Source organism: Lepidochelys kempii, chromosome 12 (genome assembly GCF_965140285.1).
Source record: "Lepidochelys kempii isolate rLepKem1 chromosome 12, rLepKem1.hap1, whole genome shotgun sequence".
Lineage (NCBI taxonomy): Eukaryota > Metazoa > Chordata > Testudines > Cheloniidae > Lepidochelys > Lepidochelys kempii.
Genome location: NC_136391.1, coordinates 12,094,665 through 12,113,068, shown reverse-complemented (window position 1 = coordinate 12,113,068; position 18,404 = coordinate 12,094,665). Strand labels below are relative to the sequence as shown.

Genomic DNA, 18,404 nt, shown 5'->3' with positions numbered 1-18,404 from the left:
TCTGGAGACCCCCCTACCCCCTGGATTCAGACAATTCTAGGCCCCTAGTTCTGTCCCCTAATTCTACTCTTCTTACACCAAAGCAGCAGGGCTGGAAATACCCTGATCCGGGGGTGCTGCGAGCCACTGAACCAAACTGCAACCCTGGTGTACCCTGGGAACCGCTTGAAGCCAGCATCCCTGGCCCCAGCACCTGTGCCCCGACCCCAGCCAGCCAGTGCCGGGCCCGCACATTCTGCTGGCGAAACGGGGACCAAGTCTGCCGACCCCTGCTCCGGGGCGGGGGACCCGGCCGCCCAGGCACCCTGGCGCTACCGCCCCCCTCCAGCGCCGGCTCCCCCCGCGGCCCCCAATTGCCCTGCTCAACCCCGCGCCGCCAGAGCAGCGGAACCTGCCTCTGCGGCGGGCTCCGGCAGCCGAAAGTTGGCGGGCTCCAGCCGGGCAGCGGCCCGAGGCGGCGGTGGGGGGCGGCCGGGGCTGCGCCGGCGGAGGCGGAGACGCAGCGCTGCCTGCCTGCCCCTGGTGCGGGGCCGGGCTCTGCCCGGGCGGTAGGACCGGGCGCGGGGCGGCGCGGGCGTAGGGAGGTTTGACATTTTCAGGTGCAAGGGGAGTGGCTGGGGCTGTTCCCTATTTAGCCAGCGGGACGTGGGGAGCGGGGCAAGGAGCCGGCAGCGCCCCACGCCAGGGACCCCTCGGCGGAGGTGGGTGGCCTGGGCGCTGGTCCCGCGCCTCACCCAGGGGCTCGCCGCCAGCCTGGCCGCAGGTGCCGCTCCTGGGCCCCGAGTTTGTGACTTGGGCTCCCCCCAGCACCCCGGAGCCGAGGCTCCGTCCCGTGCAGCCGCTCGGGATCCCCCCCTCTCCCGGCCCATGTGCCTGCCTTATTACGGCTCCCCCAGCACCGCCGGGCGGGTGCGCCCAGAGTCGCCTCCCGTGGAAAGGGCACTTCCGTTCTCCCCTTCTCCCCCCCGCCCAGCTCTCCTTCGGGGTGCTCAAGGCGAGGATGAACAAACCGATCCAGCCCGAGCGCAGAGTGTCGGCGGTGGCCCCCGTGCAGGACGGCTCCGGCCAGCCGCCGCCGCCGCCCAAGAAGGACGTGGAGCTGCTGCTGGTGAAGGAGCAGAACGGGGTGCAATACACCAGCAGCAGCCTCCTGCCGGCCGCCTCCAGCCTTCAGTACAGCGCCGAGGGGCAGCCGGAGCGGGAGACCTGGGGCAAGAAGATCGATTTCCTTCTCTCGGTCATTGGATTCGCTGTGGACCTGGCCAATGTCTGGAGATTTCCCTACCTCTGCTACAAAAATGGAGGGGGTAAGAGCACAATTTTACTGGGTCTTTCCCATCCCCAGGGCTAGAGCTTTTGCAGACCGCAGTGCTGTATTCACTTCCCAGAGTTTCCAAAGCTTTGCTTTTTTTTTCTTTTTCTTTTGTACTGCAGACTGACTGAAATCATAGCTGCGCTGTGGTTCTCTAGCCTCTCCTTAATGATCCGCAGTCACTGTCACTGGTTAATAGCGACAGGGCACGAGGGCAGGGAGCACACCCTCATCCCCCTAGAAAGTCTGTTCCCTTCCTCGTAGCCTGCAGAGCATCAGCCCACAAGGTTCAGCGCTCCCTTGCAGTGTATTCCGCTGAAATCGATCAGTTCGGAATTACAGCCCCCACCTCCCTCAGAGTAAAAGTTTTGAACTGATGCTACGACTTTCGGCTGCCACTTTAGTCCTTTAGAGCTGGTTTTACGTCAGGCTGCTTGTTTTTGCAAAAGATGTGAGTGGAGTGTAAGGGAGGGGGGGGGATACCTACGAACAGTAAAAGAGCATCTGGAAAAGTGGTAGCTTGGCCAGTGAGAAAGTTTCTGAGGGAGACACCGCTTTTGTTTTGGATTTGATTTCCACGATCCAGTATGCAGTTGGAGCCGGTTTTTGTTTTGTTTTTGTTTTGTCTCCAGCGGGCAGAAGACTTGTGCAGAAGGGGTTTTCTATTTTTTGACATCACTGGCAAAAACAAACCAAAAAACCCCACCTTAATTATATTCAATTCAAACAGTCTAGCACATCTATAGCAAGACCTTAAACACAATGAGGCCTCTTTCATCCCTGTGAAATTTAAGGTGCTGCTAGTGGTGATGCCCCCCCGCTTCCCCTCCCCACACACACTATGCAATGGAGTAACACTATCTGTGGGTGCCTACAAATCACACCTAGAACAGACCCCATCTACCAGATGGAAGACTGTTTGCCTGAGCGTTCAATGCTCTGGGTAGAAGGATGGCTGGATGGAAAGCATGTACTGTGACACACAGCTATTTATGTCTTGGTGATGTGGTTGCTTGGTGATAAAGACTAACGGTTTCACATTCGTAGCATAAAAAGTCTTTCTTTCCTATGAGAAAATACATGGTGCGGGAAAATCCCACTCAGTGTAGATAGCTGAAACTGAGTTGTACGGTGGGTTATTGCACCTTCACTGTCTCTTCCTTAAAACTTAAGCTGATACCAGTAAAGGCTGGTACTTAAAAACTTAGCCTGCTTTAATACTACCCAATATTTGGAGGGGGATCAGGTAAACCATACTCCTGCTACCCATACAGATGTGTGCCAGCTGTACAGGAACTGAAAAAAATTGCCCCCAAATATACTTTGATTCAATCCAAGATAGCTCAGACACTCCACGATACTGTTGTGCCAGGCACTGCCCCTTTGTAAGGAAACAGGCAGGTGACCCTTGAGGTCTATTGCAGGTGTATCAACTATCACTATCCATGCCATTCTACCTGTATGCACCATTCGGAGAGCTTTTGTTTACTTGACATTCAGTGAACAGATTGTAGTTTATTTTCAGGGAGAGAGAGGCATAGTCCCTCTATTTTGCTGTAGAGTAACAGAAAGAAGTAAATTCTACAATGGTCAAACTCACTGCATTTACCCCATGATTCTGAGTCACTTCCACTCAGATTCTTCCCCGTTCCCTGAGTAGCCTGCTACTAGTTCAGGCATTTGGCGGGGTGGGGTTGGGGGGGGCAGGATTCTGCATCTTCCTGTGTGTTCATTCTAACTTCAGCCAGGGCAATTTAGACACCGCTAGCACGATTTTCTGGAAAAAAGTGGGAGATGGCAGCTGGTATGTGCCTAGCTTTTTAGTGGATTCTGTCTCTTGGACCAAAAACTCTCACATGACCCTCTGATTTAGTCTTTGGGTTATATAATGTTAAGAAGTCAACCTCACTGTTGAACTCTCTGGAAATATGCATGGATGACAGATAGAGCTAACGTAAGAGCACCCTGCAATCAGCCACTCGGAAGCTTTCACTCTTCCCACCAGCAGGAAAGTGAAATTAGGGTTATTGCTGAGAGGTCCCCCAGTGCTAACAGATTCTTCAGAAACTCAGAGCAGCGCTGCTCATTGGTCTGGAGACTGTAAATACTATTTTGCTGTCTCTGCTCCTCTACCTTCCTCCCTCACAGTCAGCCTTCCCTTTCCCCTTAACACATTCTAAGCAGGACAGCTCCTTCTGGCCCTGGAGCAGGTTTGTTTTTGTTGAGGAGAAAAGGATGGGTTGTCATTAATGCTCAGGAGTGTCAGCTTCTGAGAGGATGGCAGTCACTTAGCCAGGGCTTTTCTTTAAGAGCTGTTCTCAGCATGGAAGATAACCAGGGAAGGGCTGCCTCAGAGCCTTGGTTAAACTGCAGGGCATAATCACAACTAGATATTGAACGTGGCTTGTCCGGATCTTAGCCCAGGGTCAGCAGTGTGTCAGCTAATTGTGTTCAGACATGGCACCTTTTCCTAGTATAGCTCAGGCCTGAGGAGTGGGAAACAGAACAACAGAGTGGTCTTGGCTACTACCTTCTATCAAGTCTCACTCGACCACAGTTATCTTTCTGGTATCTGAATGCTTTTCCATCCACCACCACCATGTTTGATATAGGCATTGGGCTTGCTTGGTTAGGAAGTAGAAGTCTCTGCCTCAGTGAGCTGGGCAGAGGAGACTAAGGGTGGGTGAACCTGCTTTAGGTAGTTTCAAGCCAGCTCAATACTTCGCCGGGGTGAAGTTTGGCTACACATTTGGACATAGAAGGGTTCTTGTTCTACAGGTGTTTTCCCTGCAGTAGCAGAGGTGCAACTCAATGCAGAGAAGAGGAATGCCTTCTGGGTTTCACTCCCTTCTCGCCATCCCAGAGAACCACAGGTGTTCTCAAAGGCTCGATTTGCAAATACAGCAGCGCCTGTGAAAGTTGCTATTGTAGGAGCAAAACGATGGCAACACTGCTTTTCTCTCACTGCTGCGGAGGAGAATGCCACCAGCATTTAGTGAGTTTTGCTGACTCAAATTTAGTGAAGAGTTTGAGCAAGGAGCATATAACTGCTGGCGTACACATCCATTCAGGAGATGTCACAGGCAGAGACACAAAAAATGTGATTTGAAAAGCAACAAAAATAGGAAGTGATACAGCGATCAAAGTAGCTTTTGGTTTGGCTGCTCAGTTAGCCAGAGGTGCAGTATCCACTTGGATTCCTGGTGTTGGCGAACACACCCATTGAATAAATGTCCAGAAACTTAAAAAAGGAATTTAAAAAAACCCCATTAATGGTTTCTGTTCTCCTTTTGGTGTTTATAAGGGTCTTCTTAAAGGATCTGACTGCACAAGAGAAAGAGGGAAACTTTCAAACTACAGCGTGCTGAGATTTATGAAGTAAACAAACGAAGAGTTAGAGGACATTCTAGCGCTTGTAGACAAATGTGACTAAGGCTGATGTTCCTATAGTCGATTGCTGCGAGGGAGTGGCCTGCAACAAGTTCTCTCAAATGCTAAGACCGAACTAACCGCTCTGTTTTCCTTCTTACGGCTATCTGTGATTTTTGAATTCAGAGTACCATGTGATAGATTGGTGAACAGAATTATATTCCCATTCCAAAATCTATAATCCATAAGGCAATATTAGGGGCTCACTGCAAACAGGAACATCCAAGCACACGAAAGATCCTTCCTGAAAGCGTTATGTGGAAGAAAATCCCCCTATTACAATAGGAAGGGGGGATGCTGTGTGAGTGCTGTCTGGGTTCCTGTGCTACTCTGAATAGGTTAGACATTGTCAATGAAAACACAGCGCACTAGAGTCTTTCCAGGCTTGTAAAGATTAAGTTGTTCATGATGTCAAAGTGAGAGCACTTGTAGGAAGCAACTTACTTTTTACAGGAGGGAAGTCGGAATACACACTGGACTCACCTCATTCAAAGCTGAACGTTAACAAGGATGTGTACGTATATACATACCCAGCTCTTATTAGTCAAATCCTTGAGTTCCTTTGTCAGGCAAACTTCAGGGGCTTTCCTGTGTAAGAACTGGAGATATGGCCCTTTGGGGATGGAACCTAAAGTTCCACACAAAGGCAATTTCCATTCGCTTGAATGGGAGTAGCACACATGCAAGGAGTGCGGGGTCGTACCATTGGTTACTAGTTTGTCACAATGTGCAAGTTCATAAACTGCATCACCGCTGTTAAAAATAAATTAAAAAATCTTTCTGTTTTTACCAGCTCCCAATAAAATAACAACAAAGAGTAAGAAGGACCCAGTAGCATTAGACTGTTAAACAAACAGCTAGAAATATCTGTTTTTGGCATATCTTGTGGAATTACTCCAATGGGATTTCTGCACATAGAGGATAGAATGTAACCCTGCCTGAGCAACTGTAGCTCTCAAAAATATCCTTCAACAACTCATTAAAAAGCAAAGCAAAACAACAACAAAAAAAACTTTAGCGAGATTTAAAAAGTTTGAGTGTTCATTTTTATTTTGCTTATCTTGCAGGTAAAGTCAGCATTCAATGTCTGCCAGAGTTTCAGTTTGAAACAGGTCAAAGATTTATTTAAGAGGAAACTTTTAGTTCAAATACACTGGTCCTGATCCAGTTCTCAGTCCTGCACTCAGTGAAATCAATAAGGCCACTGTATCTTCTAAACTAATTTACTCTGTGACAGCAAAAACTACATACAGATACTGCAGCTTCTGGCAGACAGACAAAATGATACTCTAGAGCTGGGAGGTCCTTGAATGTTTCCACAATAGTTTGGGCTATCAGCTGTTATTGTGAATTATTTGTACTTCAGTAGTCTTCACAACACAAAAGAAAACTACAGCTTCCAGTAGGTAAATTGTGAAATGCCTTGCTATCAAGTATGCCAGTTTTCACTGATTTTCATACTCTCATAAATTCTTAAGCCTTATTAGAACTAACTTCTCATATAAACCTCTGGCAAGAGGTTTTTTTAAAGCAGTTCCTGGCTTTATTTGTGTATCTATGGGTCTGATCACCCCTTCCTTGATCAGGCAATATCACCGTACTTACATCAAGTCTGATGCCTGACCTCTTCTTCTACATTTCTCGTGAGCTTGCATTCAATGAGCGGTTTTCCCTGAGTGAGGATTGCCAAATAGAGCCCTGAAGAGTTTTCCAGCACAGCTAGTAGCTTTAGAATTAGATTCTCAGAAACTTGGAATAGGATTTATATTGGTAGTTTAGAATGTATCTAATATCCCACACTGATGCCAAATGAAGTTGAGCAACTACATGCTGAGTAATGCCTGGTATGATTAATTGGTGTACTCCTTGTGGGTGTAAGGTGATACTTTGCATTAAATTAACGGAGCAATAACATATTATTTTAATATTCATTCATTTTTAAAGTTTTCTTGCGGTTTGTAAACAAAATGAAATGTGACCCACCATCTAGAATATTTTGAATTCAGATTTATAAAAGAAAAGACTTGTTACACTATCCTGCACTTTTCTTTGTGATCCGAACTACTTGGTAAGACTGACCATGTTCAAACTTTTTATTAGGAAGCATGTAATTGTCAGATTAGTCACCAGATCCTTATTATACCATAAGACTCAAATTAAGCTTTTTATACATTCACAAAAAAGCCACAGGAACATATTTTAACAGTTCCTTGGGTATCATAATAGATATATTTTAATCTCCTCAGAGACACTTTTCCTCCTCAGTGTTTTAGACTAACAGATTTCCAGGACTGTACCTGTCTATGTTTGGTTCAAAGCACAATTCACCAACAATCAATACATTTTAGCAGAGAAATGCAGCATACCATAAAAAACCTGATTATCCTACTTTCTGTGTCACATGACAGTAACCTATGGAGTATTGTCTTTTTGTGTTCCCTTGAAATTATATAATCAACATCTCAAGTAATTTCAGTCAATTTCACTGAAAGCTCTACCCTGGAGTGGGCCTCATTGAGCAATAAAAAGTTTGGATTCAAATGTAGTGGTTAAGTTTGGTTTCCTAATACAGAGTATCCAAGTTTTATTAGCAAAGCTGTGTCAAGCCAGTGAACTCCCATGGATCATTCAAAACGTTATGCCTGGCCCTCTCTGCAATGTGTTCATAAGCAAAAGCCTTTGGTCCCAATGTATCGTGGAAATGGCAGATTGGAAAAAGATCAGATTAAGGGATTGCAGTGTCCCCACCACATGACAACATCCCCTTCTTTTCAGGGCCACTTCTTCATTCCTCAGCCGCCGAGCTAACCAGCTGTGCACCTAATAGAATACTGGTCACATGCTTCTCACAAACTCCCTGCTGCTTCTCCTCCACTTGACCATCAGTATTGCTACCTCACCAGAATGGTGCCCCAGAATTGCTGTGTCCCAGGCCCAGGTCTCGTGGGGTTACAGGTCCGTGTGGCCCTGCTTACTTGATTTACATCAGATACTTAATAAATGTTACCAATATATGAGAAGGAATAACTAATTCTTCCTGTCTCAAGAGATCAAATCCCTACCTATTCTAAATTGAGTTTCTGACTTTTGAGTTCAGGGTACTATGAAATCTCATAAATGACAAGATACTAGTAATACAGTCTTACTGACCCCAAATGTTCAAAAATCTTGAGTCAGGCTCCCAAAAAAATCATGAGATTGGCTTTAAAATCATGAGATTATGTAAAAGTAATAGATTTGCCTTCTGCTTTTTTGAGTCTTTAGGGTGCACGGGGGGATGGGGTGTCACATTTTGAAGCTCTCTCCACAGTCACGAAGGCTAGAAGTTTACTTTTCCTTTAAGAATGAAATTATCACATATCCACTTGACTCCAGGAGCTGGGGCCTTAAGGAAAAACAATCATGAGACTCATGACAAATTCATGAGAGTTAGCAACACTGGTAATACAAACTTCCAGCTAAATCACCTCTGAATTGAAAATGTGCATCTTTCTGAACAGCTTCCAGCAGGCTGCAGTTTGATGTTCAACAGCAGGTTAATGGTAGTGAAATGTCTTAGGGCTATATATATCCTATTCAGGATTATCCTGAGGTCAGTGAGAGTGAGTAAGGCAGACCAGATTTGCCACTAATAAATCCTTTTTTGTGATCTGTTTGGATAGAAGCCCCAATCCACACTCCCACAGAAAAAGAAAATGGTTTTCTAGGAACTACAGAAGGTGCTTAACACCCTTCCTTAATGCAGTGCTTGCCATATAATAAACAAGGTTAGTGTTACTGTTGGCAGATTAATCAGTTGTGCTGACAGAATGCAGATGTCCCTTTTTAACAGTGCTGAATGGGACTGAAGGAACAGATAGTGCACAATTAAGGATTAGAAATCCATTGATACAATTTCAGTAGCATCTACGGCAAAGATGGGCAAAACAGTACCACATCACAATTAAAGGTGGGTGTCCTTTTGAAAGGTTTGATTCATGTTTTTATTTTCATCCTCTTGTGCTTCTGCTGAAACGGAAGTGCTGAAGTATCACCAGAAAGCCTGTTCTCACCATATTTCTAGTTTATCTGAAGAGGGAAGTTCTAAAAGTGACATTAGAAAGCCTTCTCTTGTAAGTATAGCAGCCTAATGAAGCAGACCCAGGAGTTCAGTGTAGTTTGGTTAAGAATCCTAATTTTTGGATACTTATCCAAGCTGAAATGCCAGACCCATTCTCTCACTGATCTCTGTTTAAACTCTTATTGAATTCAGTGGGAACTATAGAGGCAATGGAAAGCAGAAAAGACCCTTAAAGAGAATAATCAACAAACCCTTTTCACTGCACCTGCTGAAACATTTGTAAGAGACAGCTGAGGGAGGGAATTCATGCTGGTCTACACACAGTTTTTGACCAGTTTAATTATTTCAGTAAAAAATAAGTCACACCCCTAAGAGAAATAGTTATATCAATATAATGTGTAGTGTGGATGAAACTATATCCATATAAAGATGGTTATAGCATTATAGACTATTCTGCTCTCCATACAGTATATCCATATAAAGCACCATTGTACTTATATAATTGTTGGAACTCTGCACGAATACAAAATGTGTGTCCTCATCTGATCTGCAAAAATGATCCATGGATATCCACAGATTTGCAGGGTTTTAGGTATAAAATTTGGATCCGCATCCATCTACGATCTGCAAAAAATGGTCCACGGATGCGGATATCTGCGTATATAAAGTGAATATCTGGATCTGCAGGGCTCTAATAAATTGTTTACACACAAAGGGGTGGGGGAGTGAGGCTTGAGAGGGTTGTACTATTTTAACTTGTGTTTAGATAAACCCTGATAGAAACTATGATTAGAATCAGTCTGTCATACACTGGTCCACTTGCTGCAAATTTTAATGCAGGCAAATGTTTCAGAGCATCGCAAATAGTTTTAAGAAGCATGTCTTCATCCTTCCACTGCCTAGTGCTTCTGCACTGTTCCCTAAGTTAGAATAGATGTTCCATATTAAAGGCATCAGGCCAACATTTCCCAATCTTGGCTGCTTAAAAAAATCAGGCACCTGAATCCTTATTTTAGGCACAAAATCTTATTTGTAGAGGTTAGGGTGACCAGATGTCCCAATTTTATAGGGACAGTCCCGATTTTGGGGCCTTTTTCTTATATAGACTCCTATCAGCCCCCCCACCCACCCACCGGTCTCAATGTTTCACACTTGCTGTCTAGTCACCCTAGTAGAGGTGTTGAACATTCACTGCTCCCACTTAAATCATTGGACAGACTATGATGACTGAGCTTCAATTGCTCAGCACCTTCAGGCCACTTATGTGCCTGGATATAGGATCTGTCTGCCTAGCTTTAGCCTTATTCCTTAAGCACTAGGACCAGAACCACAGAAGGGAGCATTGCCTGCATTTGGATATGTTGTTCTTTTGTTATTTATTTATATCTTACGTTGGGAAGGTCATAGATGAGAACTTCTCAACTAATGTACCTTATCAGCACTATTCACTATTTGATTTTGTACTTATCTTTCCCCCCCTATTTTGTAATTAAATATGCCTTGCAGTGTCTCTCCTGAAGTATGACAGAGGGGACAGCACATTACTCTGAGATTTAGGGACTACAGTTCTAAGGCTGAACCTGTCTGCCAGAGGACTGATTAAATACTTCTGTCTTACTTATTTTCATCCAAAAAGACATTTCAAAGTTTCAAGTGGATGAAATTCCATGAAACAAAGTGACATAAAATTCAGAAGTCAGGTAGAAATGGACAGTTAATTATCTTTTGCCACTCCTTAAGCAGTTCTTTATGATCAAAGCTCTCCGATAGTTGGGGAAGCGGTGAGGAAAGCTGCCTCCATTGTCGACATGCCTTTCGCAAGAGGATGCTAATTTCCAGTGCTCCCAATCTTTGTCTAAATAGTCATGAACACAATCATTTGCTTGCAAAAATGTGGACAATTGCTGATGCTGTTCTCTTGACATGTATTAACTGGTTTGTTATTGTTTAGTTATTACTACTGTTTGAGTTCATATTCTACCCTTTAAGCATGTGTAAAATAGGAATCCATCACTATCAGACTATTATTAGAATTATATATGTATATAAGACTTGCAGCCCACTCTGTTATAAAGTCTTTCCTTAGAACAAGCTTGTCACATCAGCATAACAAAGAAACCTTGGAGCACAAGAGCTGCCTATCAGTTTGATTCTGCCCCACTGAAGTCAATGGGAATATAGATTTCAGTGCTAGAAGGATCGAGGTCTCACTCCCTTATAATTTTTTTTATCAGCACTTTTGGGTTGGTGGGGGGAGGTGGCAGGAATAGCCCTGGATTTCCACACATTGAAATTAGGAGCAGAGTGATTAAAGAACCACATCTTACGACAGCATCCTTAGGTTGACTAACAGTTTTGTGTGTCATTGATGTGCTGGGAGTACAGCTGGTAGAAAACTGCATAGGATTCTTCTTCATGTGAGCCTGCAGAATTGTTTGAACCCAACAGCTGGCCTTCTGGCCCATCAAGGGCATGGAAAAATGTATGTTATTTAAGTTGTCAATGAACCAATGAAATAAGCTTTTATCCTGAGTTGATCAAACCTAAAGAAAACAATAATCAGAGGTTTGCTTAGGACATTTTTTAGAATGGGTCCAGTGTGGTACTACTGAAGGGGAAAATGTCATTTTAAATGCAGGGGAAAAGGAAGGACTGGCATTTTTCTCTGATAGTCTCGTATTCTATAGAGCAATGTAACAGACCAAAACTTTTTTCAGACCACAAGGTGGAGCAATAAAACCTTACAAACGGATAATTAATGTAAAGTCAATGTACTGTATTTAAATAGCCAGATGATTAGGAGCTCAGACAACTGTATAATAATGAAAATGGTCTTTCACAACTGGCTCTTTTTCTTGGATCTTCTGACTCACTTAATATATTAGGATATTCTAGGAATGGCACCTTTCAATGCTGCCTAATTGCACCAATGAGCTGGCTTTTGCAGTAATGGTGATGGGAACACTTTGCAAAAATGAACAGTGTGTCGCTCAAATTAACCTGCCATTGGTCCATTTGAAACAAGGCTAACATAAAAGTGGAGGCATGTCCCTTTATTGGAAGGAAGGAAAAGGGCAGGGATTATTTCTCAGAAGGGTTTAAATCTTCGAGGGCCTACCTGTGCAAACTTACAGAACTGTTTTAAATATGGACAGTGAATAATCCACATTTCCATATTACATTCACTACTGCAATCCTAGAACACAGAACCATAGCCTGTATTTTTTACAACATTAAAACTTGCATCCCCCTCTCACCAGGTCTCAAAGTCTGATCCTACTTGTGCATGACAATCTTTCAAACAGCTGGGGATACAAGTTAAATGTTTGCTTTGATGAGAGAGAACCGTTAAATAAGTTGGAGTAATTACAATATTAGAAATTTTCACACAAGTGTTATAGAAACACAAGGATCATGAGTCACTAGCTGAATCAGAACTACATTTGTTACCTGACTTTCATCAGAACACGGGACTGCAACTCTCCATGGATGTTCAAAGAGATTGATCCCTTAGGAGGCTGAAAAGCTTTTGTGCCTTGCTGTTAAGAGATTAGTAATGATACCATGGATGAAATTGCTTCATAGGCATATTTTATTTTAAGATTAATGACAAAATCAAGGAATTTCATGTGCTAAGGGATGCATTTGTCTTTTATCTAAAGAGAAGTGAAAGGGTCCAGTACATGAGATCACTGGGGAGGTTGCTGAGGAGAACGCGGCCCTTCAGGATTTTATTTTTGGGAATAATTTGATAGTTTGTAGCTTCTCTGTAATTTGTTACTTGTACATACATAGCTTCATATTATTAGTTTAAAATCCATAGATCCATGTTCTTGTTCTTATTTGTAAAACACAAAGGAGAAACCTTATCCCCAAGGAATTCACTGCAAGCTTTTCATCGGGGCCAGGATTTCACCCCAGGTAGCTGACTTGGATATCTGAAGGACTTTTGAGTAGGCAGACTTCCAGAGGAGAAACTGAGGAAGACAATAGAAAAAAGTCTCAGTACTAAGCTGATGTAGAAGATTTTCACTTTGTAAGAGCAAGTCTTCACTCAATACTACGCCCTGTAAATAATGTTAGATTTGTATAAATTGTGGTTCTCGTTAAAGGAACTAGATTTAAACGGACTCCATAAAGGTCACATTATGGTCTATGCACCCCTGCAGGAGCATAAGGCACTCCTTTCCTGCACTGCACAGGGCTTCCTTATCGCAGATCACAGCACCCCAGGGAGAGCAGCCTCCATGGGGCTACTATTCACCGACCCAGGCAGATGGGTGGGGAGTGGATGGAGTTTTGACTCTCCCCCTGGTCTCCACATGCCAGCCAGCACAGCGGAGCCAGTGCAGGGTGAAGTAACTTGTGCAAAGTATTCAGGGCTTTAAATGACCACCATTTTATCATGAGAATTATGTTGCATTAGGGTTTTTACCTAGAGTCCCAGCTCACCGAGACAAGTGACTGGGGGAGACTCTCAGCTTTCATTCCAAACTACAAACTCGTGATTGTAGAGGAAAGTCTGAAAATGTGAACCAAGTGCACCCGAAAGGCTCAGAAGTCAAATAAAAATAACCCAATTTTTTTTTAAAAAAATCTTGCGGTGTTAAGCAAAACTCTTGATTTTTCCAGGACCCGATTCATACCTTTTTGAATGTTGGTAACACTGGGTATGTGGCTGGTGCAGATTACTTCTCCCCTGAAGCAAGTAGGGGAAGTCCGGGATCAGACTCTGATTTGCAATTTGGTCCCTCCTGATTTAGTCGTGGAGTCACAATTATGCATTGCCCCTTACAAAAGGGCTGGTGACAAAGAATCTCTAACCCTAAATTAACAGATCTGGACATCTTAGAGTTCACTTAAATGTGTTGGGTTTTTTGTGTGTGTGTGTGTGTGTTTTTTGCCCTACAATAATGAGGTATAAAGAGACTAGCAGTAATAACGATCAATGAGAGGTTTCCTTTTTCTGCTGCACAACACAGTCCAAAAACTACCCAGGCAACATGGATTTACTGTAGAGTACTGTGCAGTCATAGCATAAAACTTGCCTTCTGTTTTCTATGTAAAACCTTAGTTTGGAAATACCTTGCTTTCAAATGTTATTGGATCTTCATTTCATCTTAGCAGTGAGTTATTATGGACCCTGAGGTCATTTTCACATTCTTAGATGGAATTTCTAGCTAAGAGGCCGTGGACACAGTGGCAATGACAGAGTGAGTACTGGCAAATTTGGACGGAGGGGGAACTAGGCTTCTTTGTTTGTTGCTCATGGACTAAAAAGAAAATCTATTAAATAAAACTGGAAAAAAAAACACCTTTGCTTCGAGCCTAGATAAAAGCCGGTGTGCCTGCTTTCTCCCCTCAGAAAACAAGTGGGCAGAGAAAAGATGAAGTTTAGTACCTAGCTATTCTATTGCAACAGCCAGAATGGTTCAGCCAATGCAGGGATTATTGTAGCTTGCTGTGGTTTAGGCCAGAACCAAATTACTACCATTAATCCCTTTGGATGTGGGGATGGGACAGTGGCAAGAGAACTGGGCAATAGGGTTTCAGTGATCTAGTCTTCCTGTGGCAACTATTGGGGTGGTACGATTTACACAAGACTTTTTGCTGAGAACCTTGCCATAAGGTGTAATTTAAGAATCTTTGGGATAGCTCTTCAAGGCAGGGGCATCATTTTATACATGCTTTGCATCTAGCATGTTGCCAGTGCTACCCTATCATACATAATAAATGGGGCTCCTTGAAGCTTTCCAATTGTGAGTGCTTTCAATAAAAATTAGCCATATTCTTGTGGAATTTTCTAGTTTCCCAAACAGCTCTACTTGAAGGGTAGTCGGATAAAGAATCCACAGCTGGAAGCTACTCTGATTCAGTAATTTTAAAATCATATATAGTGATCTGAGCTGATAGTGCCTGAAATCTTTTAAAATAAATGAGAGAACGTTTTTGTATTTTCCAAGGCAGTTTGGGCAACAGCAGCTGTTACTGCAGTGGTAAATTGGGTGCCAGAATAATCCCTTATGTAAATCACTGCAGCCAGAGAGAGTTTACAAACAAATTAATTAAAATATTGTACCCTGTCCTAGTTAGCCTCACTTTAGTAAGGTATTGATTACAGTTAGCGAGCATACTTTTTACTTAAATCCAGTTGTACGAGGTACATAACTGTACCTTTTATGGGTTCTTAGCTCTATAACAAAAAATTATAATTAAACGGCAGATGTTTTTAATGGCAAAAAAATATGCACAATATTTGTTCAAGAGTGTGTTTCATCAGTTGCCCATACTGGCATCCGCAAAACCATTGGTACTGAAGACTCTACTTAAAATGACAGAGCAAAACAGCACTTTGATTTACTGGGATTCTTACAGGTAGGAAATTATAACTATCATTCACTACTGAGACAGAATATATTCTGTTATATATTGGCTGATAGCAGAAATTTGCAGGATTCTGCAGTGCAAGGAGTGCAAGATAATATTTTCTGTACTAAGATATTACAAATAGACCTCGAGTAAAACCTGGAAGGACAGGGGGTGTTTTGGTTTGGTCATTCAGTCCAAAAATTGAACTTAAGATAGGATTAATCACTGAACAGTAGGACAAGTTTTAAGTGTACCTCATGATGTTTATACTTGCTCTAAAACTCTGCTAGAGAAGAATCATTTACCTCCCATTGGTTTGTACATTAATCATCTTGAAAGCTGCCTGACACTTGTCTAGAGCTGATTTAAGATGTGTTGAGCACTTTGCTTCACTTTGGTACAGTTATGAATCTCATGCTGCCTAAAAATGGGTACTGCATGCTCCCCAGAGAGTGCTTGCATTTGGGGTAGTTTTTTGTTTTGTCAAATAACTAAAGAAAACCTGGCGGGGGGGAGAAGTAGTCTTTAAATGTGGCTGCCTCCATGTGAAGTTGCCCTGAGAAAAAGAAACTACATTACTCCTTTAAGCTTGCAGAATGGCACAGTATTAAAAATACAGTCTCTCAGAATACAGACAGAATCTGAGTGCCTGGCACAGGAGCATCAAGCTCATGTGCAAACAGGGCCCAAGATTTTTATCAATCATGTGGAAATATATCAAAACTCACTGCTGATATATTTTGCGGCTGACACACCGATTGGCGGAGAAGTAAATAATGATTCAGAGAGAGCAGGAGTACAGAGCAATCTGGATCACTTGGGAAGCTAGGCCCATTCCAACAAAATGCCTTTTGAAATCCAGAGTTTCACACCTAGGAACAAGGAATGCAGACCATTTGGAACACAGTGACTCTGAAAAAGATTTAGGGATTGTAGTGACAAGCAACAACATGCGCTCCCAGTGTGATGCTGTGGCAAAAAGGGCTAATATCCTTTGTTGTATAAACAGAGGAGTAGTGAGAAGAAGCAGGGAGGTGATTTTTCCTCTGTGTACAGTTTTGTGTTCAGTTCTGATCACATTTTTTAAAGGATGTTTTAAAACTGAAGAGTGTGCAGCAAAATAACCAGAAAAATGATTTATGGGCTTAAAAAAAAAAGGGAAAAGTCTTATAGTGACAGACTTAAATAGCTCAATTTGTTTAGCTTATCAAAAGGAGGCAGAGGTGACTTGATTACAGTGTATCATGGGGAGAAAATACCAGGTACTGAAGGGCTCTTGATCTTGCAGAGAAAGGCATAAGAACCAGTGGCTGGAAGCTGAAGCCAGACAAATTCAAATTAGAAATAAGACACGTTTTTAACAGCAAGGGTGATTAACCATGGAATAAACTATCAAGGGAAGAAGCAGATTCTCCATCTCTTGATGTCTTCAAATCAAGATGCCTTACTGAATGCCTTACTGAATGGGAAGCTTTAGCCAAACACAAGTTAAGGGGGCTCAATACAGAGGTAACTGAAATTTAATGGTCTGTGGTACATAGGCTGTCAATCCCTGCTCCATCCTAGTGCCCTCATGGATGCTAACCGTGTTCTAAAGGGCTGAGCAGGGGTGGAAACCCCCAAAGCAGCTCCCAGAGCTGGCTAGATGCAAGCTGAACTACACAGGAGCCCCCTCAACACCAGCTCTCACTAACTCTGGCAGAATTCACCCCGCAGGCATCCAGCTGCATTGTGGCTCTTCCCCACTCTCACAGCACCCTCGGGTTTGCAGTATCTTGCCCTATGCATCCAGGAACCATGTTTAAGTTTGCATGTTCCAGCAGAAGCCATCCCAGAAATGCAACGTTGACACTCCATTCTGGCCAAACAAATGACATTTGAAGCATCAGTTTAATCTTTCCCCACAAGAGAGAGGCAATAGAGGGCAGAAGCTCATTCCATTTGTACTACTTGTAATTTACCTGTCACGTTGATTTTTCATAGGGAACCAAAAGATTTTCAAAAGTATCCAATGCTGGTCTAACTTGACTCCCATTGACGTCAAGGGTTAACCTCCTAGCTACCTCAACAAGAGCAGATAGTTTTTTCAAAAACGCTCATCCTTGACCTAATGGCAAATGTATTCTCTGTACAACATTGTTCTAAACACTAAAACCATCGTGCTCTCTCTGGTGTGTGTATAGCATGATGCTTTGGTTTTCCGGAAATATTTGTGTAATATTCTGACCAAAAGTCACACTTCTTAAAAAGCTAAAACACTACTTAGGGCAGTCAAGCAGCATTGACTACTGCACTTCGGGCACCTCCTACCAAATTTTCAGATGCTTGCAGAGTCTTCCCCATGGCAACTGTGCAGCTCCTAAAATGGCCCACGAGTCACAGCCACATCCTTCCTCATTATGCCCTCTGAAATTAGTACACAAAGCCCACTGAGTAAATAGAGCATTTCAGTAGAGAAGAGGAAAGCTGACAGTCTACAGTACAGTAGCTTAGTTTGCTCAATCTTCTATAGCTTATGAAAAAGAATATTGAGAGGTGACTAGATTAGTGTAAAAGTACATTCATAAGGAGAGAATAGCAGGTACTAAAAGGCTCTTACATTTAGCAGAAAAAGGCAGAAAAACAAGAACCAAATGCTGGAAGTTATAGCCAGACAAATTCAAAATAGAAATAAGGCACACACTTCTGACAGTGAGGGTGAGTAACCATTGGAACAAACTATCAAGGGACTTTGTGGATTTGCCATTGCTTGATGTCTTCTAGATGCCTTTCTGTAAGATATTCTTTAGCCAAACACAAGTTATTGGCCTCAGTACATGTGTAACTGGGTGAAATTCTATGGTCTATGATATATAGGAATATATATACTACATGATCTAATGGTCCCTTCGAGCCTATGAATCTGAATGGTGAAAACATTGTCTTGATTACTCTGGATTGAGACGAACAAATACAGTCCCTCTGAGAGCAAATGAGAGAACTGTGACTAATATTCTGCATATGAATGGAAACAAAATGGCCGTTTCCTTAGCTCCCCCTTGCAGCAAGCAGGGACTCCTCTGCATCTCCTGTCATGTACATAGCTTCCTACGGAACACCACAGAAAATGACTGCTCAGTCCATCATCTTTCAATGGAAACCTAGTATACTAATATATAAGATTTTGATTTCTAATTTTTTACACCCAGTTACATGGGTCCATGGACTGAAAAAACAGCTCTTTTCTGTTCTAAT

At 43.0% G+C, this 18,404-nt stretch overlaps 1 protein-coding gene across 1 annotated transcript in view; it reads left to right on the top strand.

Annotated features, from left to right (window-relative positions):
- The first annotated feature begins 611 nt into the window (after positions 1-611).
- Positions 612-18,404, top strand: part of SLC6A2 (solute carrier family 6 member 2) — a 108,017-nt gene continuing 90,224 nt past the window's right edge. The window contains exon 1 of the mRNA XM_073307584.2: positions 612-1,307. Within this exon, the coding sequence (XP_073163685.1) occupies positions 1,001-1,307 (307 nt within the window). The 5' untranslated portion in view covers positions 612-1,000. The remainder of the gene's footprint in view (positions 1,308-18,404) is intronic.